The sequence below is a fragment of the Epinephelus fuscoguttatus genome, linkage group LG11 (assembly GCF_011397635.1).
Source record: "Epinephelus fuscoguttatus linkage group LG11, E.fuscoguttatus.final_Chr_v1".
NCBI lineage: Eukaryota > Metazoa > Chordata > Actinopteri > Perciformes > Serranidae > Epinephelus > Epinephelus fuscoguttatus.
In genome coordinates, this window is record NC_064762.1 from 21,456,406 (window position 1) to 21,480,366 (window position 23,961).

General features: G+C 40.5%; 1 protein-coding gene across 1 annotated transcript in view; it reads left to right on the forward strand.

Annotated features, from left to right (window-relative positions):
• Positions 1-23,961, forward strand: part of ppp2r5a (protein phosphatase 2, regulatory subunit B', alpha isoform) — a 69,188-nt gene that overhangs the window by 32,187 nt on the left and 13,040 nt on the right. Inside the window, exons 3-4 of the mRNA XM_049589116.1 lie at positions 13,983-14,084; positions 14,202-14,294. Coding sequence (XP_049445073.1) covers positions 13,983-14,084; positions 14,202-14,294 — 195 coding nt within the window. The remainder of the gene's footprint in view (positions 1-13,982; positions 14,085-14,201; positions 14,295-23,961) is intronic.

Genomic DNA, 23,961 nt, shown 5'->3' on the forward strand with positions numbered 1-23,961 from the left:
AGTTGAGTGAAGTGGAATATAAATCAGAGGGTGTGGTAACAAACCTTTTCCACTCCACGGGGATGCTGGTGTAGCTTGGACAACATTACTGTTTATCAGAGGCTGTAGCGGGCTGAGTGAAGGTATATGAAACCAGAGACCAAAGGAAAACGTTGCTACCAACCATGTGATGCGCACTTGTCAGGAAAGGGGTTAAGTAATTCTCCAAAGTTACGCTTATTTTTGGCGAGTGAAAAACTAGCATGGCCATTTTCAAAGGGGTCCCTTGAACACTCCCCTTGAGATATTGTAATGACAATGGATTCTGTCGGTTCCCATGACTCTCCCTGTTACAGATATGCCCACTTTATGTTAGTCCCATATAGTTTGGGACAAAAATCATGCAGTTTTTATTATCAACTGTTGTATCTGCATACTGGGTCCCTAAACAGACATGGAATTGCATGAATTGGATACAACTGGAAAGCTGAGACTCTTGTGGATCCACAATTTTATCCATGTGTGAGGATCTTGGCCCCCATAGTAGGGGGCATTTCATTGTAGTGAAACCATTTTTTGAAGTGTAAGTGCTATATTGTAGGCAACTGGACTTGCTTGAGTTTGATGAAGATGTTTCGCCTCTCATCCAAGAGGCAATCATTCTGAAGAACTGAAGAACCCTTTTGGATGAGAGGCAAAACATCTTCAAGCAAGTCCAGTTGCCTACGATATAGCACTTACAATTACCATGACCTGGATGACTGACAATCTTCAGACATTTTTTGAAACAAACATCAGACTGTCAGACTTTATGAAATGATCTACTGTGACCTTGAGGATAATCGCAGCCTCATGAAACTTAACAACCACAAACTACAGAGTGATGGCATTCATGGGATGTATTGCTTACATAAGTAGTGGCAAGAAGGGGGTTTCCTAGCAGTTTCCAGAGCAGGGGTGCGCACCATCCAGCCACTGAAAAATGCCTTGTCTTATGGAAAATGTCAAAAGTTTTTCGATACCAAATCACAGCATGGATTTTTCTTGGTGTTCCTCAGGATCTTGGTGTTTTAATGTGATATTTTGGAGGGATTTTTGACCATTTTTATCAGTTCTTAAGTGGTTAAAAAAAATTGCTTAAATTTAAAAGCCAATCTGTGAAAACACATTGTATCAAACTGTTTACCCTCTATCTAGTTAGCTAGTCGCATCACTGGTTTCCTCTGAGTTTTATGTATAAAAACCACAACCACATTCAGTGCTAATATTTTTACATTAAGAACCCTTAGAAGTAACAACCAACTGGATTTATTTGTCTTGGAACTATACATTGTACGTTGTGCAGTGTAGATGTCTAACTACAATGATCAAGAAATATGTCAATCCCAGTGACATAGTAGTTATAATCAGAGACTGTGCTTGAGTTGTTATCTATAATGGTTAACAAAACTTGTGTGAAAAAGTTTTGATTGACAGTGTAAGCTAGCTTCAGGTATTCCTCCTACGCTTTGGCAAACACTGGCAGCAGAAAGGCAATGCAAACATGGAATAGGAGGGTAACTATGAAGCTGACAGCTTATATTGTCAGCCAACTTACATTTAATGTCAGTGTTTAAACTCGTGCAACATTTCTGTGTTTAAGGTACAGTATGTATTAGCAACATGTTGTACACTGTTGTTGTGCCAGTCCCACCCTCAAAGCGACCATTAACACAGCAGGGACGTCCTTTGAATTTCAAATGGAGAGTTACAGCTGTTAATAACACCAGAATTTAAATAAATGCTATTTCTCTACCTTCACTTTTTCAGGAGCTTGTAAAGCTGTAAAACTCTCCACGCAAACATAGCAAACAGAGAGCATAAAAATAAAAGAAACATAAATTATAGGTTATTGTTGTGAGCTCTGTCTTATTTTCCTATTTTTCCCCATTGAAATTCAATGTTGGACCTTGTGGTAATTAGAGGATAGATAGAGGGGATTTTGTGTTCTGTCCCCAACATGGCTTGATTAACTTTTCAATGTGCCAATGCAGATAAAAAACAAAGCAGCAAATCCTCTGATGTCAGCAGTCCAATTTAATAAAAGGAAGTTATTCTCACACTGATGCAGTCGCAGATATAAATCACACTAACCACAACAAGGAATAACTGCTGTAGTTAAAGTCCCCCTCCACTCAAATGATTTTTTTTTTCTGTTTATGTCCCCTGACATGTCTGACCTTGACTGTGCTGACTATTATCTGTGCAAAGTTTGACACTAAAGAGGCGTTTTCACATTCCTCTACTAAAGGGGGCGATGTCTAAACACTTCTAAAATCTGAGATTCAAGCTTGCGCTCGACAGACTAAATTAGGTAGATAATATGAAAGCCAATTGCTATCTAATATGCGAAACACATATCGCCAGAAGAGCAGTCTCTGACACCACACTGGCAAAGAAACTTGTCACAAAAGAGAGCAGAGTTTGCATAGTGGAATTTTTGGGCTGCAAACTGGACCAATATGTGTGCTAGTGTGAACACAGTAGCCCTTTTTACACAGAGATCATGCGATAGGGCCACTACGAAGACTCTTCACTCTGCCGGCTTTTTTTAGATAAACTGCCCTAATGTATGATTTTTGATACCATGCCAGCATCCTGAAACCAAAGAAAAGTGTGACAGGTGTGACTTGTAACACAAAGGCATCGGCTTTTAGTGTCAAATATATTCATCTGCAGAGCTTCCTAACGTGGCAATAATAATCATTTACTGTCCCTGTTATATGGTAACTACTGTGGCCATTTTAACATACCCTAATTCCTTATGTTATATTAATTGTGTGTTTAATGTATGCACCAAATACCAAGCAAATTCCTTGCAAATGACAACCTTCTTTTTAATAATCCTTTTCTGATTCTGATTCCACGGCCACTTAGTCAGCAAGGTGTCTCAGTTTTGACTCATGTTTTAGATCCTTTTGTGAAAATCCAAAGAACTCACAAGGCAGGGAAAAACTCGGTTTAAAACAAAGAAAAGCCCTATTTCTATATGTTTTCACAATATTACACATTATAACAGACTGTAGCACTGCATGACATGGAGAAAAACTTTTACGATCCAAACATACACAGACTTCATGTCATTTTCAAGGACAACATTGTAACAGTCTCCTTTTGTCATGTGCACTGAACTTGACTACCATACCTGTAGTAAATCATCTTTACCAGCATTGTAACAATAGCAAAAACAAACACAACCTTAGCATTGTCCACTACTATACACTACTCAACAAATACAGAAACTATTGTGTAAACTTAAATATTATTGGAAACTTTATTATATCAACACAGACATTTTTACCAAACATAAATATGTGCTTAAGTGGCTCTTACAGTGACTGATCTCATCCTTGGCTCAGAGGTTAAGGAGCTCCCTGACCTCATTGTTTCTCCAATTTGCGGACAATTGTGATCATAGGTCCTCTTCTTTGAGTTAGCTGCTAACTGCTGCTAGCTGCATTTTAAATCTGGCTGTGGGCGCCTGCGGTCCCCTTTACACAGATGTCTTTTCAGAGCTCTTACTACCGTCACTGCTATCTTAAAGGCAAGACAACTCTCTCTCTCTCCCCTCAGTTTGTGATCGTACCTTTTGTACAGAATGGCAAGTTGAAATAACAGCGCAACATTCCCACCTCAAACAGGCAGTGTCAAGGGGTGTAATATGATGTTGTATCAGATATAATCGATTGTTTCACTACTACTAACGTTGTCAGCCACTGTCACTCAGCTAACATGCTAACAAGCAACATAAACAAATAGAAAATACCAACTACGCTTACCATTCTGATATGTCTACTAGTAATCCATTTTGGTGCACAACAGACTCCTCATCTGAGTCTGGGTCTAACTGATGCTCAAACATGTATAGCTGAACTTCTTTTATGTTGGCGCGAACGCTTGCCATCTTGATGTACACTGCTTTTTCACCTGTCAACCTAGCACTAGTAGTGCTGTGCTAGGGCTGGAAAAAGTGTAAGTGAAACTTGGTGCAGCAGTGGAGCAGGGCGGAGGCCAGATTGAGAGTTTTTCATCAGAATTAATCATTTACATACTTTAAAATGTGTCTGGAGGGGTACTTTAAGCACATGTAGTCATCTCCTGGATAATGAGCTACTTAACATGGAGTGGCTTCGTCAGTGTCCTCTTGGGCTACCACACTAGCAGGTTTGAATGCCTGGAGGAGTCTAAATGCATGACTGTGGCACAGAAATGGACATATAGTCAAAGGTCTTTCTTGGTAATCTCATTTATCTATTCAGAGGCAAGATGGAGGGACCCAGTCCTGTACCACAGACAGGCTTCTGAGTGAGGTTAGACAAATAGCAGCTGCACTTTCAGAAAGCTGGGTTGATAATAGCTCTCCCGAATACGCCATGCTTGGCATCACATGATAATGAAGAGGTGAGGGTTTAAAGTGCTGCCCATTATTCTGCTGCAGCGAGGACTGCTTTGATCACTGAGGCTGTTAGGAGTACAAACAGCCAGGTTTCTCATCTCTGGAAAAGGAGGCTTCACCTTATTTGCCAACTCTATAATTAGTGTTTTGAGTATATTTTAGAGAAGCTCGTCTCTCAGACAGTTGTGATTGTACTCTTCCTTTTCTGTGCCAGAGATGAGTGAAAAGGGTTAGCTGAAAAGAGCATCTTTGAGCTATAATTCCCCTTTTATTTGCTTTAATTCCCACCTTTTTTTAATCCTTTTTGCTAATGCTACACTCCATACTTGCACTTTTTTTCTCTGTCTCACCCCCCCTCCTCCACCTCTCTCCCTCTTATCCCATGTGTTGCTAGGTGTTGGTTGCTACTACTGTCACCCACCATTCGACCCCATACAAAGCCACAGCATCCCTTGTCATCAGCATGTGCACACTAGTTTCACTCAAAGCACTGTCATGTAGGAACGGCCCTTTCAGGATCCTCCTCCAACACTTTAGCACACAAATCACTGTTTCCTTTTTTCTCTTTCACACACACTTCCCATGTTTGTTATCCTCCCACAATATTTTCTCTTGTTTGTCCAACTGTAGTTATTTTTCAACATTGTGAAGTGACTGGGGGAATTAAATAAGCATGCCAGATGCTTGTGTGGTGATTATGTAATCCATTATGTTGCACAGACAGTGTGCACAGTGTGATTCCTCAGACAGAGCCAACTCCCCTTCACCACCTGCAATCTTAAATTGTTAGAAGTTAATGTTAATGAACTTTGTCATTATTCTCACTTTAATTTAGGGGTAGTAATGATGTCATTTTGTCACATACATTCTCCTGTTTTGGGGGATATAAGCAAGAAGTATAGTGTTGCCATGGAGTCAAGAGTTGGTAAAGCTGTAAAGCTGCCATGAGTTTTACCTACCATACACAAGAAGGCTTTGAAAGTACTTGTGAAAGTCTGACACCCTCTCACATCTAAAGACTATGAGTTTTTAGTCACACACTAAAAAAATAACTCTCGAAACACAAGGTAAAAGGCGCCATATGTTGACAGTATTCTTGTCTATTCTGCATCAATATAATTCATAATGATAAACGGAAATGGATTTTAGATTCTACCTTCGTTGATTTGCTGCACTGTTTTTATGGAAGGAGACCGTGGGAATGAGAGGCAAACCATTTCAAAGATTAAGATTTCTCACTTAAATAAGTGTTGATTGATCGATCAGATACACGCTAAATTAAACACAACTCTCGTTCACTCCACAGCTCCACCAGTTTTTTTCCTTTTCCACATTACAAGAGACTTGTTCGTTTTCTTGTGTCTCCTTGGAGTCTTCTCTGTGTTAATTGTCCACCCCGTTTGCTATTTCCTGTCTGGTGCTGTAGAGAGCACAGCTATTGGTCTTACAGTCATTGAATTTTTGAAGCACATTGACGTATTTGCATCAGCCAAGACTAAAACTTATTGATACTATTAAACATGTTGGATTTTGTCACAATGTCAAGACAAGAAAAAAGACCGGCTTGAGACTGTTTTAATGAGTTTTATGATCAACCTACACCAAATGATCAAGATCATGAGAGTGCACACAAATTGAGGTAAAATTCTAATGATTTTATTCAGACATTGGACATTTGTCTGCCGAAGTGAAATTGCTTGAAAAGTCATTTGGTGTAAGGTCGGTATTAGCTGTGGGCTACAACTTGATTGCTGTTTTTCTATATTTCTTTACATTTAGGCAAACTGGCATCATTAAAGGACTGAATCTAGAAAAATGTGCATCATGTTTAAGTGTTCAGATTTGACAAAGTTGTGACCTTGAGGAATATAATGGTTGCTACACAGTGTGGCAAAGAGATGCAAGGGTTTGTAAGGACCTTTTATTGTCTTTATAAGATGTGTGCCACAGTCACTGTGGCTGCTTCATCAGTGTATCAACAACGGTACCAAACTTTCCATTGTTTTATGAGCACCAGCATCAACTTGTGCCTTTCATCTAATGCAGTATGTTTACCTAATGTCTCTCCCTATGCACCTCCTGCTAGGCCAAAGAGACATATTAATACCCTAAATGGAGACAGACTGCTAGAGCAGTTCTGTGATGTTAAATATGATACCTGTTAACCCTCTGAGACATACGTAGACCCATATTTGTCTTTTTTTGAGGGGGATCCTCAGGAGCAGAGAGCAGGTCAACAGTATATGCCACTTTGAAGTGGTGTACATCACCTGAATGCTGGGAACCTGAAGATTAATTTGAGATGCAGCTCAGCACTCTGTGTGAGGTTTTTCTAGTCATAAATCCGTAATTAGCATCATGTTTTTGTCAGGTGTCTATTCACACTTTGAAAGTTTAGATTGTGTAAGAGCTTAGAACATTATGATAAAAATATATGAAAGACATTTCCATCCTTAATTATGTCTCATAAGCTATTGCAGCAGTTTTTTGGGGGTGGTTGATAGCATTTGTTACACAGATTTGGTGCTAAATGTAAGCATCTTTTAGTAGTTGAGAACTGATTAAAATGGTCTAAAATCCCTCCAATAGACCACATTAAGACATCAAGACCTTGACAAACACCATGCAGAAATCTATGCTGTGATTTGGTATCAGAAACTTTTGACTTTTGAGATTTTTCACCAGTTGAGTACTTCTGCTCTGGAAACTGTTGAGAAATCCTCTTTGTTGTCAACATATCTATAAAAGCCATCAATCCTCTGAATGCCCGAGGTCTCTTGTTTGTGTTTGTAACGTTTCTTGAGGCTGTGATTATCTTAGAGGACGCAATAGGTCATTTAGCTCAGTAGCTCAGTCCATAGGGACTTGGATTGGGAACAGGAGGGTCACCAGTTCAAGTCCCTATCTGGACCAAGTATGGAGCATGGACTGTTAGTTGGAGAGGTGCCAGTTCTTAGCTAAGGTGCCCTCCATCAAGGCACTGAACCCCCAACTGCTTGGTGAGCCTGTCCATGGGCTGCCCCCTCGACATTGAATTTCCCCTCGGGGTTTGATTAAGTATATCTTCTTCTCCTACAAGGAGAAAAAAAAATGGTCTCATTACAATGAAATGGCTACGATGGTTCATGACACATGAACAAATTGGGCTCATTGAATCCACAAGAGTCTCAGCTTTCCAGTCATACCCAGTTCATGCAGTTCCTAGTTTAGGGACAGAAATATTCTAATACAATCAGCAAAACTAGTATATTCACATTAAATGCAAAAAAGTGCGTTTGTGCCCCAAATGGCATGGGACTAGCATGAAGTGGGCATGTCTGTAAAGGGGAGACTCGTGGGTACCCACAGAACCCATTTTCATCCAGATACCCTGAGGTGAGAGGTCAAGGGACCTCTGTGAAAGTGACCATGCTGTTTTTCCCTTGCCAAAATGTAGCCTAACCTTCGCTGATACCAGCATCATCACTCAAGCTCTAAAACTCAGCCCTCTATAGCCTCTGAAAGACAGGAATGTCAGCCGGGATTGCAAGCGGCCCAGCAAAGGGCTCAGAAGGTTAAACAACAGTTATACCCTACTGGCTATATGTGGTCCAGGTTATGCTCCTGTGAGTGCCCCAGTGTCATCAACTCCACCATTTCTCTTCATTTTGTGAGCAATTGGCCTCAGAGCTGTCCTCCTGGAAAACCTGGCATCACACCGAGGCACAGTGTCCCGCCTGGCAACCAAGTCTGTGAGTCATCTGATTCCAGCTGTGCCAATGATGTGCCTCACTCCAGGGAAAGCACAGTGATCTGCCACAGGGAGATCATAGAGGTGGCACTCTGATTTATGCATCCGCCTCATTATCTGCATCTGCATACATCTGCATTATGTAAAGCCATTACTGCGGTCTAAAAGGATGGTCAGTCATGCATCAGGTGAAAGTGGTTGCTGTAATTGTTACTAGAATACGCTCAGCAAAAGGAAAATGACAACTCATGTGATTGTGGTGTCATAAGAGAGACTAATGACTTGTTCTATAGTCTGCACAATATTCAGCACCCGTGTCTAGTTAAAGGTTACACCAGCCATGATAACAATGTGTGCTCTGACTGTATTGGCCTGTAAATTTGAATGGATTTTGATTGCCTGTCAGCTCTGAAAGTGATCCCAATGATAAAGTTTTCCTTTGACGTTGTCATCACAGTTGTGTTGTGGAGTCTGCCATCCACTTGAGTCAGAACGATTTTGACAACGATATATTTAGAGTTATTTTCATAGTTATTGCTCTTGATGTGGACTGACCTTGAAGCTTGACTTAGCCCTCAGATAAATACAGTAGACACAGGCTGGTCACGCAGGTATGACACAACTGGACCAAGCAGCTGAGCAGAGTCTTTGGAGTAGGACACAGAGGAGCGGAAACTAGTTGATTTACTAGTCGATCAATGGAAAATTTAGTTATCTTTAGGTTAAGCAGAAATGCCAAGTTCAATGTTTCCAGCTTTTTAAATGAAAATGCTTAAATTAATTAACCATTATTTGAAAAATAGATTATTTAAAGATATCACTTTGGGCTTCAGAAAAATGTGAAGGGCATTTTATACCATTTTCTGACGTTTTAGAGGCTAAATAATGAATCAATGAATAGACGAGTAATTCACTATATCGGCCGCTTCCTTGGTGCCGAAGTACTGAATCGGTATAGTTAACCTGAATGTAATCACTTTGAGATTTGGTTGTATGGCAGGGGTGTAACAGTACACAAAAGACACAGTTCACTTCATGCAATTTAGGAGTTAAGGTTTGGTGAGAGTTTGGTTTAGACAGTAGTGCAAGTGTCAAAGACTGATGATACAAATCTGCCGATGTGGACTGAGGTTACATTTTGCTGAGTGGCAGCTTTCTGTATTACACTGTACGAACACTGAGCAAGCACTTTCCCAAAAGGCGACAGATAACCACAGGCAATAAAACTGAAAAGTATGTCTTACGCTAGCAAATTAAATATACCAAAATACATATAATGATAAAGAATAAAACTTGTACATTAGGAGGAGTGTTTCAGTTAGTTCCACAGTGGCTATGTTTAAACATTCAAAGTACCCAAACATTTGTCATCTAGGTGATCGGCACATCTGGATGATGTTGTTGTGTGCTAACATGGAGCAACGCTGACACTCTCCTCCTGTGTTGCTGTCGTAGATGATGGGAACCTGCGGCTTTGACGTTTTATTCGCGCTCGCAATAATATGACTGACTCATGCCAATCAGCTTGTTGTGCTAACCTTATGCTTCTAACGGTGTACGACTACAAAATTCCATGTTGATGTTGCACTTGTGAACTTTGGTTCCACAAAACATGGATCAATCTACGTAGTGTGTATTCTGCACATGGCTGGGTGCACTGAATCGTGACAGTGCAGTATGAATTCACAGACCTCACAGCCCCGATGTGTGGTGAATGCTTATTTGTGCAGTTTTATTGCAGAGTGGTTAAAAGTGCTTCTCAGAGCAAACAGCCAGGACCTTCACAGAGTGTATAAAGCACACAGGCAGTCAACAGTTTCTGTTACTGTTTGTCTAAAGAATGAACAAGATGCTGAATGTAAGTGAGCCTGTACAACTGTTGTTTGCAGATGGTGTTTTCATCAGCTGAGAAACAGCTGCACTTTCACTGTCAGACTTCTCTAAAATAACAGGAAGGACACGAGTAGGCAAATAACAGCTCAGTACAACAGTGGCGAGCTGAAGGGCATCTCTAAATGCACAGCTCATTCAACCTTGAAGGGGGCGGGCTGCAGCAGCACAACACCATGCTGGGTACCATTCCTTTCAGCTACTGCCAAGATCGAACTGAAATGGTCATGTGAAATAAATCAAAACCAAATCAAGTGAGTGTCATTAATGCTGACCAAGTACACCCCTTTTACAGTGTGTACTTCTAGCAGGGTGATGTGTACTGTCATAGAGCTCTCATCATCTCCTCTTCAAAACAAACGGACCAGGGGATTAAAACTGGTTAAAAGAAAGTGCTTTTCCTGTTAGGGGTCGTGGGGCTGGAGCCTATCCCAGCTGACACTAGGCAACAGGCAGGGTACACCCTGGACAGGTCACCAGACTATCACAGGGCTGACACATAGAGACAGACAACCATTCACACTCACATTCACACCTACGGCCAATTACAGTCACCAGTTAACCTGCATGTCTTTGGACTGTGGGAGGAAGCCGGAGTACCCAGAGAAAACCCACGCTGACACAGGGAGAACATGCAAACTCTGCACAGAAGGGCTCCCCCACCCTGGATTTGAACCAGGAACCCTCTTGCTCTGAGGCTAACCACTGCACCAACGTGCTGCCACCTCGATGTGTGCTAAGCTTTATCTCTGATAACTTAAGATCTAGATGTTGAGGAGGTTTTTTACCAGGGGCCAAATTATCTGCAGAGGTCTCTTCCTCTCCAAAATGAAGGAACCAGGTGATTTAAACCAGTACAAACACAGAATGAAGTAGTTTCACATTAAATATCAGTGTTTCTGTGGTTGGCACAGCAGGGGCTCAAGCCTAGCTGCCGCTTAGCTTGTTTCTCTGATAACTTCAGATCCAGACATCACATAACTAAAGTCCTTCATCTGGTTAAAACATACAGTTTAAAACAACCAAGATCTTAAATGTTTATCATAAAAAAAATTCAATTCATGACGACGTCTGGCAGACAATGCAAAAGGGATTTGACGCCACTGACGGGACATTGACCAAACGACGTGTACCATGTCCAGATTTCGCTGGGTTTGAACAGTGTTGAAAACTTTTGGGATAATGGAAGTACACAACTCAATAAAACACATAACATTGGTGTAGTATTTTTTTAGACATTTTAATGCATAAAAGTTACATATTATATCCTAAAAGGGCACACGCTAAGAAAAGGTTGTTGTAACTTTACTCTTTCTCAAACATAACAGAAAATATCGGCAAGGACAAGTTAAGGGGTTAGAAAATTGATAAGGTGATAATTTCCATTGCAATCCAGCTCTTAGCAGCCTAGTTTATCATATCCATTATAATTTTGCCCTGAAAACTATGCTTCTACTCCAGTTTACTTCCAGATCTTGTCAGTGTCAGCATTGTGCATCCATGTCTAATCATCAAACATTCATTTTCTGATTTATTAGCTACGGTGCTTTCCACCCATGCCTTTCTGCTCACTAGTTTAGAAATGATTCTCCCCTGCTAAAGTTTTCCTGTGGTTTTTTTAAGCATGTCAGATTTTGGGCTACTGTCAGGTTTAAAATTCCTTTGCCGCCTTCCGCTCCCATTAGTGTCATTTGGATTTTCCAGCTGCCGATATGTAATTTGATGTTGTCTTTATCACTTCAGCATGAGAGTGTGCACCCAGTCACATAATGCCAGCTTTTCCAGCTCCCCGCTGCCGTGTGTGTCACTCTCAAATTTACCCTAGCTAAAAATAACAAGGTGGGATAGAGGTGGCAGTGACCTGTCTACAATGATTGTCTTTGGTACAGAATTTTAATGGGGGGGCTGCTGCAGATGCAGAATCTGTAATGGTTTCAGCCAGCCCCTCTGTGTTTTGGTGCTGTTATGAAGTAGCTTCAGTTAAATTAAACATGCTCCAAAATGGTCCACATAGAGCTGCTTTCCACTCCAATTAGCAAGCTGCCTGTGACATCCACGCATGTGTGTTTGTATTAGATTCCCTTTTTGGTTGCAACACCACTTCTGAAGAACTCAGAATCTAAATTTGAATCCCCATTGTGTGTAGATCCAGTTGTGATAGATTACTAGTCATGCCTCTCAAACCAGTGTTGACCTTTTGTAACCACTTGTAATCAAACTTTGCTGTCCCGCCTACATTTATTTAATATTTTGGAAACTGTGACCGCTGCTCATCACAATGAAACTTAACCATACAGCTCCAAAAGTGGATCACAGTGTCTCTTTGCTACCTTGATTCAGGTACAAACTCAATAACCTTGTCAGGTATGGTGTATAGGCAAATCAGCTGTAACCAAATATGTTTTTGCAAGGTTCGTCACGCCGTAAGAACACTGTCCTACTCATTCACACTGCTCTACATACTGTCTGTGGTTAGGAAATAAAAAGTAAGGAGGTTTGTGTGGCAAACAGTACTGCCCACCAATTACAGTAACAATTTTTTAATAATGCGTCAGGCAGCTTGTTTTATTAAAGTGAATGTGGAGCACTGGAAACCAATCACAACTTTAATTAACATGCTTTATAGGCCTACATTAGTCATAGTAATATGTAACAAAAAGTTCATTTGCTGTTTTGTCTTCTATGTCTCTGCATTTTTAAGCCCCAACCCAGCCAGTGTTACTTCCTGTTTCTTTCTGAAAAGGGAATGGGGGTGTGGTTAATAGTTGGACGTATTCCATCAATGTAACCATAGAAACCAGATTGCTGTTCGAGCATACATGTCAGCATCATTAGCAAGGATAGCGATAGCTCATAAACTATGTGGAGGAGGATTTTTTTCTACCTCCTACACCTGAAAACGAGGATCCCAATGAGGTGAGGGTCATCAGACCATTTACACTTGAGCCAGTGGCCTGCATGTTTGGAGACACTGTCCGTGCCTCGATGACTTCTTAACCCGCGTAGCCAGCGCCACGCCCCCCACCCAAGATCAGCAAGAGGCTGAGTGGCAAGTTAGCTACTTTCCAGAAGCTCTCTTAGCTCTTTTAGTAATATAAGAATGACTAATCAACTCTGTTACATCATGACACAATCACTTAAATACAATCAAAATAACAGTCACAAAAGCACCCTATTCTGTTTCAGTTCAAATTGGCACATTCATGGGCTCAGTGGGTGTGCTTTGTTTTACTGGTTTAGCTCACTTAATTCATCAGAGTCATGGCTCAGTGTGGGTTTGTGCTCATGACGATGACCGGCTACCTCACAATGGTGTTCATTACTTTGCCACTCAGACACAAAGAGGCATTGCGCACGCTTGGAGGATGACGTATGACCTGCAGCTCCTACTATAGTCATACATCATCTTCGTGTTTGTGCAAGAACTTTCTTTTTTATTTTAATTTGTCAAAAAAAAATTGACGATCAGAGTGGCTAATCAGCATTGTCAGGAAATGACTCATTCATTTATTCATTTTCTGTAACCACTTATCCTGTTAGGGCTCGTTGGGGTGCTGGAACCTGTCCCAGCTGACATCGGGCAAGAGGCAGGGTACACCCTGGACAGGTCACCAGACTATCACAGGGCTGACACATAGAGACAGACAACCATTCACATTCACGTTCACACCTACGGCCAATTTAGAGTCACCAATTAACCTGCGTGTCTTTGGACTGTGGGAGGAAGCTGGAGTATCCGGAGAAAACCCACGCTGACACAGGAGAACATGCAAATTCGCCTGGGAAGGACTATAATTGACAGCTGACCCTCAGCTTCAGCAATTCATCAAAATCGAGTCTCAAAAACGGAGATTTCAGCAGCTGGTGCATCAAATGACTGAGGTTTGCTGGTAGAAATGTATGGATATATCATAAAATATTAATGGTGTTCTTCCTCTTCCCCTTCAGATCTGCACCAATATATTCAGGACTCTTCCACCAAGTGACAACCCTGATTTCGACCCAGAGGAGGATGAACCCACTCTCGAGGCGTCCTGGCCTCACATTCAGGTAACGATCTGATACTTCAGCCCATCTGCCTTTATAACCCTTTCATCATTGTGTGTTGTTGTAGTCACAAACTATAAGGTATTTCTATTTGTCTATTTCTTTTCTTCTGTCTTCCAGCTGGTCTATGAGTTTCTCCTGCGCTTTCTGGAGAATCCAGACTTCCAGCCCAGCATTGCAAAGCGCCACATTGATCAGAAATTTGTTTTGCAGGTAGGTTTGCATTAAGCATTGCTTTTCATGACAGTGATGGTGTGAGTGTATCAACAGGTTGTTGACGAAGACAAAGCTGTCAGTTGAAGGCATTAATCTAGATTTATTCTCGGTCTACAGATAATTAGTGTCATAATTGTACATTGGAGGAGACTACTAGCTGGCTGTTGAGCTGGGAGTGTTGTGACAGCTCTAGGGCTGCAACTATGAATTATTTTCATTATCTATTAAGCAAATGGTAAAAAGTGGCTGTTGCATGTTTAGAGTCCAGTGTAGCGTCTTCAAATGTTTTTTGTTTGTCCAACAACCCCAAATCCAAAGATAATGAGTTTATTATTATAAAAGGAAGAAAACTAGAAAATATTCACATTTAGGAATCTTTTGAGTTTTGGTTCGGAAAATTCCTTAAACTATTGATCAATTAATCGCTGCAGCTCGTGACAGCTCCCATTGGCTGTTACAGATGGCTGGTCAAATGCCTATTGTTCCTAATGTGGTGAATAACAGTAATTAGAGGCACATTGTGATGTGTTTGGGACCCTACAGCATGATTACTCGGATGAGTCAAACCATTAATAAACTGCAGCTCGGCTACATCTGCTCTTGCTCAGTACCCACCTACTGCAGGAATGCTTCACTTCTTGTATGAAGCCGCAGAGCGGAGCAGAAGTTAACGGGGGGACCACAGGGCCAGGAATGTTGGCCGGGCCACATCCGAGGTGCCTGGACCGACTTTCCATGATGTGAGTGTGTCGTGGGGGAGCTTTAAATAGCCGCCTGTTGTTTACTCTTCAGGTCGAGAGAAGGAAGACTGTGGTTGGAGAAAAAGGGAACGAGGAGGTGGAGGCTTGGGTGGCAATAAAGGCAGGGGGAAGACGGCCTGTGGTTTTGTTGACTTCAGTTATCATAATATACACAGTGTAGGAATAGGTCTTCAAATATCCCTCTGAGATGTTCACATATAAATTCACCATATACATCAGAGCACAAGTACAGTCAGGAGGTTCAGAGGTTTGCTCAAGAAGGACATTTTGATATAGCAGTGATCACAAAGATGAGGTGCCAGAACATCCACATGAAGCCTCAGAGGAGGCTATCCTTGTTAGTTGTGTCTGGCTTAAATTGTAAACAGACAACTTTTGAACGAACTAAGCCCCTTTTTACACACACTCTCATGGTTAACATAAGCCCAGGCTATACACTTCACTCCTGCTAGCCCTGGGTTACATTTACGTTGGAATAAGTGACTAATATTTACATTCTAGGGTGACACGTGGCCACTCTTTAACAGCAAACAGTGATGTAAAAATGTTGCCATTAGCACGACTTTGTGTGAGAACGAGTGGTGCTGAAGCATCAACAAGACAGAACAGCAGAGAAAGAAAAGACTAAAAAGATCACATCTATTGTTTTACCTTGTAGTAAATCTTTTCAGGACATAATGTTTTAAGTTAGCTAGCTTGCCAGGTGCATCCAGGTTTTGGTTGTAGTTATCATTGTTACAATATAAACATAAAGCATGCGCATACTGGTGACGTCATGAATAAGTCGTGTGATTGTAAAATAAAAACGTGATGCAAATTCCATTCGCTGAGTCTCACACCGCCAACTTTTAGCCTTTATTCATTGGATAACCCGGCAAACTTCGGAGCAGGGCCAGCAAGCACAGGGCTAAAGTCGGGGTTAGTCTACTCAAGGATGTGCCACGATTGGAATGCCCAGTAGTTTAGTGGGTAGAGCGGGAATCCCATGTACAATGGCAGCATCCTTGCCACAGTGGCCCCGGCCTTTTGCTGTATTTGCACTAACAATCTGTCCTGTCAAACAAAGGCAAAAAAACAAACAAACAAAAAAAAACATCTTTAAAAAAAACAATGTGCTAGGATTGTGCCAGTGCGAGAGCTTTCTCAGCCTCAGGCTAACAGCTCACTTAGCCTGGAGCTAAGTGCAGTGTGAAAATGGCTTTAGCCTTTTTTAAGTGGTATTACTGTTGGCGCTGCTGTTGCAAAGATGATCAGACCGCTTTCCATTTTCCCCAGAGCCAAGCATCTACCAAAAACAAAGGACACACTGTATTTAGATTTTTAACATTTACTTTGATTGTTCCCCTGTCTGTAATGTTTGATACTGGGGATAGTAACTGCAGAGAACTTACATTGATGCTCTTCGCTAATAGGGGTTAACTACTGATAGCTACCAGGAAAACAAAAATGCTGTCCTCTTCCTGTTTTGGTTGCATAATTGTCAACACAATTCCTTTGTCCTTTTCCCAGGAGATCGTACGTGGTGAGGCAGAATTGTATACTGAAGCGAGACGTATAGGGATCCAGATGGTGTCATTATTCTATAGACATAACATTGTACAACAGTAAGTTAAAGCAAAGCCTTTAGTAATGGGTGTGGAGTTAGACAAACATGCAGCGCTGAAGCTCAGTGGGAAGAAAATATTTTGATGTCAACTCTGATTTAGTCAGCACTTTGTGAAGCCGTGCACCTGTTATGTGTAATTATGCTCTTCCAATGATACTTGTCCGACAACATCCCAAAGTGGCAAAAACCTTTACACCTGGCATATTCGTTTAAAACAGCTCCTTCGGACCCAGATCAGCACCAGTTTCCCCTACACACTACTTAATGGCATGTATTTGTTAGCTTTAAAACTAGCGAGCTCGGGTGCCACTGGATCAACTGGTGCAGACCACAGCTGCTGCAGAAAACAGCCTTTGACATGGGAAAACAACCATATGTGGAGCTAAGAGCAGAGCATGGTCAGACACGTGGTCAGGGTGTATTTTAGGCCTTTTTTTGTTGTTGTGAGGCATTACTACTAAAATGTTACAGTGTGTGTGTTGGCACGAGGGCTCTGGTTGTTTTTTTTAGTGTTTCCTTTTTCAAAAACTTGTTTGATGTATTTAAAACCACACTTGATTCAGAAGGTTTCATTAGTTTTTGTTTTATTTATTAAGTTAAATGTTTCTGTGAGCAGAAACTGAATGCATCTGTTAGAGATTACTTAGAAATCGTTAATTTAACATTGTGGAAACTTCTCAAACCCAACATACAGAATACTGGTTTGCTGGTTTAGCCTGCTTGTAACTCAACCATTTGACAGCAAAACCCATTTGTTTTGCACAGTCTTTATCTTGTGCTCTTGCAAAGCAGTAGCCTACCTCACATCAACAGCGTAAATATAAAATGAGACAGCTACAAACTGTGTGTGGTAGCTTTGTCCTGCTGCATTCATGCTACAGAGTTGATGATGCGGTCAGGTACACATATTTGCATCACACATTTGCCTCAAAATCAGCTCTGTATGTATGGACTTCAAGCAGTCAGATTCCAGTGTGTCGCTGATGTGTTTTAGGTTGCTTTCTCGTCTGTACGTACATTAGCTCTCTACACTTGGAATCGTATAAACTAAGCACACAAACGTGTGAGTCAGGTGTGAGCAAGGTGCAAGAATGTGATATTTCTGTGAAGACATTTGATCAGAAAACATAGTAAAATCTTATTAACGTGGTTTAGATGTTAATCTGCGAGCACATGCGCAGGTTAAAGTTAATTTAGAAACAGGCTTCATACAGTACAGATGAACCTCAGGCCTGAACACAATGTTGTCAGATGGAGCCAGAGGTTTTATATGTAAATCAAAAACTGTTGTTAGCTTGAAAGTCTTGTTCCTATTCTTATTATTACATACATAAAGATGCCTTTGTTGTTGTCGTCACATGGTTACACTTGTTGCTCTGTCTGTTTGAGTCTCTCGCATAATATTTGATGGACAGAGAGGCATTTAGTCGAGGACTTACTCATTTAATTTCAATAATGACCTGCTTATTCTCACAGTAGGTAACGTCTCTATTATAACTATAATATGAACAGAGATAGACTTGATTGCCGATCATTTCCAAGAATGTGTTTTTTCAGCCGTGGAGCAGCATTGTGCTCTCCTTGATGTTCATTTTTAGTTTTTTTCCTGAATATTTCAGCACTGCGCTTGCATAAATGGCCCTTATGAGTGTCTAACTATAGATGGACATAATATATAGCAGAATAATGATTTGTGTCCTACTGGGTTATTCTTGAACATGCACCGGTCAGGCTCCTGAGAAGGGTCTGACATTAGCTCCTGCCAAGCTCCAAAGGCGGGCAGATTTTCCAGTTGACAAGTAAATCTCAGAGGGTTATCCGTCATACTGGCGAGTAAATGTTTGTATGGATAGTCATGTGATAAAAAAGGGTACTGTGTTTTGGTGTCATTCTGTCCTCTGCTGTCTGTGTCGGAGTTTGACATTCACACACACTACCAGGTGTGTATTTAGGTGTCTCTGAACAGTGGGATTACCAGACCATCTTAAACGCTTCAAGTTTTGCAGTACTGTTTACTGTATACATCAACTACATGGCTAAACTATCCATCTTATTCCTGAGGGCACTACTGTAGAAATGATTATGGGTGCAACTTCCAGTGAGATAGCAGAAGTAGCAGTAAGCTAGTTAGTCCCATAGACTGTATGTGGTTAGTCCCAGTGGCTACTCTTGGTGGCTAACCGCCAATGCTGGTTCTTTTGTAAAGAAATTTGCCTTCAGTTCAGCAAATACTGATTTATCTTTTAACAAATACTGAACTAATGTTAACATTTTTTAAAATGTCTTTGCGGAGCTCGGGTACCTGTTGCACTGTCCATGTCTCTAACGACTAACAACAGCAACTGTGTGTTGAACATGTAATGAGTTAATGAGTTTCACAAGATATTGCGAAAAAGTGTTAAATCTGAATTTGCAGAAGAGAATGTCACGTAGACCGACAGGTCCGTCACTCAACGTCAGTACATGATATTCCTGTCTTTCTCCATCTGACTTCATTCTCAACCTACATTAGAAAATTGCTCTTTATAAAAGAAACTCAGCAAGATACCTTGAAATACATATATAGTCATTAGGGCCGAGAATGTATTACTGATTTACTGTACTTACTATATATATAACATAAAAAAATGAATCAATCCCAAAAGTTATTTCTGTTGCTACTACTTTATATTACTATTACTGAAGTCTGCTGCTAAGTTCAGCATCATGTTTCGCTCAGAACAGTTGTTAATTAATCAGAACGTGTAAACTGCTTCATTAACGCAGACTGTAGCATCTTGAATACAGCCAGTGCAAATTCCCCACAGGATAAGCAAACTTTCTGTTGCTGCTGTTGCAAGATTAGACCTGCACCTGCCGTCATCACTAATGCTGGGTTTTATGCTAGCTGAGTTTGAGTTGCCACAGCCACTACTGAAAATCCGTCTTCTCCTAGTCCCCCAGCAGGGGGGAATGAAGCAGAGGGACTGGAGCGAGCTATTTCTTGTCTTAGTTGAGGTCTGACAAACAAAGCAAGAGCAGGGTGAGGGGCTGAGGTAATCCGTGTGCTACATGTAGCATCACAATGAAATAAGAGATTGTACTCATTTTAGTTATTAAAAGAAAATCAATAAGTGGGAGCCAGTGTTGACATTGTGGCAGCCACCTCAAATAAATCAATTTATGGAAAACACCGCAGGACAGCTAATTACTTCAGAAAATATATATTTTTTATTCATTCTGTTGTTCATGTACATTTAATTAAGTAAAGTTTATTTAATATAACACCTGTCAAAGAGCAAGGTCACAAAGTGTTTCACTGGAACAAATCTGTTGAAAATAAGACCCTAACACAGTAATTAATTTATCCACCACTTTCCTATGCAGTATATGATGCTCCTGAAATAACAGCCACAAAGACAGACTGAGATGTGATTTTGGAAAAATGTCTCATGATAAATAGTCTCTAGAAGTATATGATCCACCTTTTTCTCATGATCGAGTGTTTAAAAAGTTGCATTAAATTGTAATATCTAATCGCAGTACTCATAGAATCACAATACTTAAAAATCACAATACATATCAAATTGGCACCCAAGTATTGTGATAGTATCGAATCCGAAGATTACATATTGTCCCTGCTCTATTAAACAATCACTTACTGAGGGTCAGCTGCTAGCTAATGTTATTTTGGTGGATAAAACAAGAAATGCTTGTCCTGTGGATGTTTATTATCCAGCAGTCCCCTTTGGTGAGTCAGAAAGTTAATTTGAACGCTGTTCCTGAGAAAACACAAATCCCAGTTTGACCTATTGTGATTGAATATTGACTTCACCTCAGGCAAACACAGCATGTCTCAACTAAACTCTGCAGGGTTTCTTTTCATAATACAGTCAGGACCGATGTCTGTATCTTGTTTTGTTCTTATTGATCAACGTCATCTCTTCTGTCTCATTAGTAAGAGTGCAAGTTTCACCAGAACATTAAGTGTAGACAGTTCTTGCTTTCTTTCTTTTTTTTCAGTTTTCTTCCCTTCCTATACATATTTCACTGTAATGAGGCAGGAGGTGTCATACTGTTTAGGGCAAGACTGTAAGATGTCAGAGAACAGATCCATCGCAACTACACACAGCCAAAGGCGATGTCTTCAAACTGTGTTTTCTGTCAGAATAAGAGTCCTTAACACATAGATGTTTAGTCGATAATGATATGAAACAGACACAAGCAGCTAATCATCACATCTGAGAGATGTTTTGTTGTTTTTTTGTATGTCACTGTTATATCAATTTACAAGTGTTGGTAGATACATTAACAGATGCAAATGTCTATAGGAAAAAAAAAAAGGTACTTCATAACTTTGGTGTTTAAACCCTGCAAATCCAACACTGGCCACGACACAGTCCAGCACATAAATTTAAAGCGTTGCAAACAGTGGCCTGATTCCTTCAGAGAGATCTGGGAAAGCTGCCTTGGTGGAATCAGTATGTCAGAGTCTCTGACTGTTTACACATCTAACGTAGAGCGTATTGTTTGCTCTACAGATTATAAACAAGCCCGTCAAGGCCAACTTGCGATCTTGGGCTGTGTAAATAAATCTGATTTGACTTTAGTCAAAAATTGGACAAGTTTAGAGTTTGAAAAATCGTATACTGATAATAATTTTCTCTACGCAATTCATAACATGAACAGTTTGAGTGATTTGATAAGTTTCCCTCAAATTCTAACGCAGTGAAATAAACACTACTACTACTTTTGTTGGACAAACCGAAGAATGACACTGTTTCAGAACATATTTGTGGCAATTCTGTACTTAAGTTTATTGTCCTTTATAGGCTAATTTATATATGCAGATATCTGCTACGAGCTAAAATCCATGGGGCTCTGGATACAAATAACATTTAATTTTGCCACCAGTAAGGCTGCAAGATTATGTCCAAAATGATCACGGTAATGTATCGCAATTATTCATTGATTATAGGGACAAAGTTTTTTATTGCAACTTGCACTCGCATGTAAACTGTACCTTTTTTACCTCAAATTAAATCAACAAAACACTGCTTTTATTTTGCTGCTCTGCCACAATCCTGCTTATTAACAAATCTTTGCATCAGCCTTCAAATAAGTTGGGCTCTCCCCTGAATTCAGTGCATCTCCTACAAGCTAAATATAAATCAAAGTGTTTATTGGACACATGTCTTCAGCCAAATGGAACACGATTGCATTGGTTATTTCAGTCTGTCTATGGGAGCTGGATGATTCGGTGGTGTGCTGCACAGCGTCTCTGGATGTCTAAGTTGATGCTGGACAAAGACGGAATCAGTGAAGTCAAGTTAGCATGCAACCATCGTACTGTAGTTTGTGGTGTTTTTTTTTTTTTTTTTTTTTTTTAAAGGTGGTTCAACAAGTTAGTTTTGCTGCTTTGCGGCCCTGACAGAGGTCTCATGCACTCAAAATCCGAAGTACCTCCAAACAGTGGATGATAACCCTGGACTAGCTCTCTGCTTTCTGCACCAGACATTTGATTCTGACAGGCTTCCGCTACAGGTTGCTGCTATGACTTTTAGTTTAGGAAGCGCTTGATTTGATAGCAGTGGAGTTTGCTACTGGGGAAACACACAAACAATGTCAATCTTGAAGTCGCTCAAGTTCTTTTAAAAGAAAATTGTGATCAATTTTAGTATTCGATTAATTGTGCAGCCCTTGTCACCAGGTATGGAAGCTTTTGGTAGGTAGGTAGGGCTAACCAGAACTAAGCAAAACTTCAGGGGACATATGAATGGGAAAAGGAATAAGCAACACTTGACACAATTGAGTCTGATGCCCTTGAGCACACCTCCAGTTGCTACATCACCTCAGTTGCACCACACCACTGTGTTGTGCCCCATTTAATTCTCATTTTTTAATATGTGCAGCTGAATGAATGTGCAGTGCAGAAGAACACGTGTGCATGATGAAAACCTTTCCTGGAGGTTTAAAAATAGACTGTCAAGCCTGTCACCGAGGTGCTGATGACATGCTAGTGGAAGATAAGTACCATACTCTGAGCCCGATTTGAGCCTGAAAACACTCCCTTTAAACTCGGTGGCATCGACTCGGCTGCTCTCAACAGTATTGTAATAATGACTCATTATCATGTGTTGCTGGAAATAGCTGTGAAACACCAGAGGTTTCAAATGTATGTACAATACAGAGCATACAGACACATGTACTGTATATACATTATATAAGACGCTGATAGCTGGTAACTTATGACTTGATTATTTACACTTAATTGCACAAACTGCTGCCTCACAGCGTACCCAATGAATTTGTTAGGCTTGGTAGAAAATTCCTTCAGAGTTAGCTGGTTCATGTGTTCTAGTCCCCTTAGCTGTTAGCCAGGAAGAGGGTGATATAGAGTAATATAAGTGATTACAGCTCCCAGCAGTATTTTAGTATTCATTCAGGGTAACTCACAGCGTGTTATAGAGAAGGCTTATTAAGGCTCAGAGAAAATGGTACAGAACATCACATAGCAAAGGTCACCTACTGTAACTACATAGATAACCAGATGATATGTGTCAGATCTGTCTGCAGCTCAGCAGGTGATTGATTGATCGCATCATACATTCATAATAAACCACCCAATCAGTCACAACCAAAACCCTGAATTTGTATTTAAAGTGTTAAAAATGGTACAAAGATAAATTGTATACGTTAATCCCCTTCAGACAAATGCTACAGCGTTAACAAATTAATCACAGTACAGGTACATCATGAAAATACAGCATGAATATAGGTGTGGGCAATACGGGCAAAGTTTTCGATTGTGGTATATTTAATTTGATGTCACAGTAGAGGTATATATCACAATAGAGTAATTGCATTTGATTATTTTAGTCTTTTATTGTAAGCTTCCATGCAAAAAAACAACCGCTGCACACCGGACAACACTTGAGTTAAAAACAAGACTGAAAATGGGAAAATTAGCATTATTTTATGGTTCCTGAGAACAGTAATTTCAAGTGTTACAGATTTCTATATTTACAACTTCGCTCTCCTCCTCCATGTCTGACCAAATCCTATAACCTTGTGAGGCAACTGGATTCGCAAGATCACTGGATTACGCAGAAATCAGAAGATCACACAAGAGTCTCAAGACTTGATTTGCTACATAGCCAGCCTCCATTAGCTCCCATCATAGAAACGGTATCGCCAGATCTTTACCAGTGGACACATTTATATTGTTGCAGGGTGTATATCATCATGTATCCGTCCTTTACGGCAGACTCTATTCTTATTTAACTTTTATGGCTGTTGCCATACCTCGCCATACCTA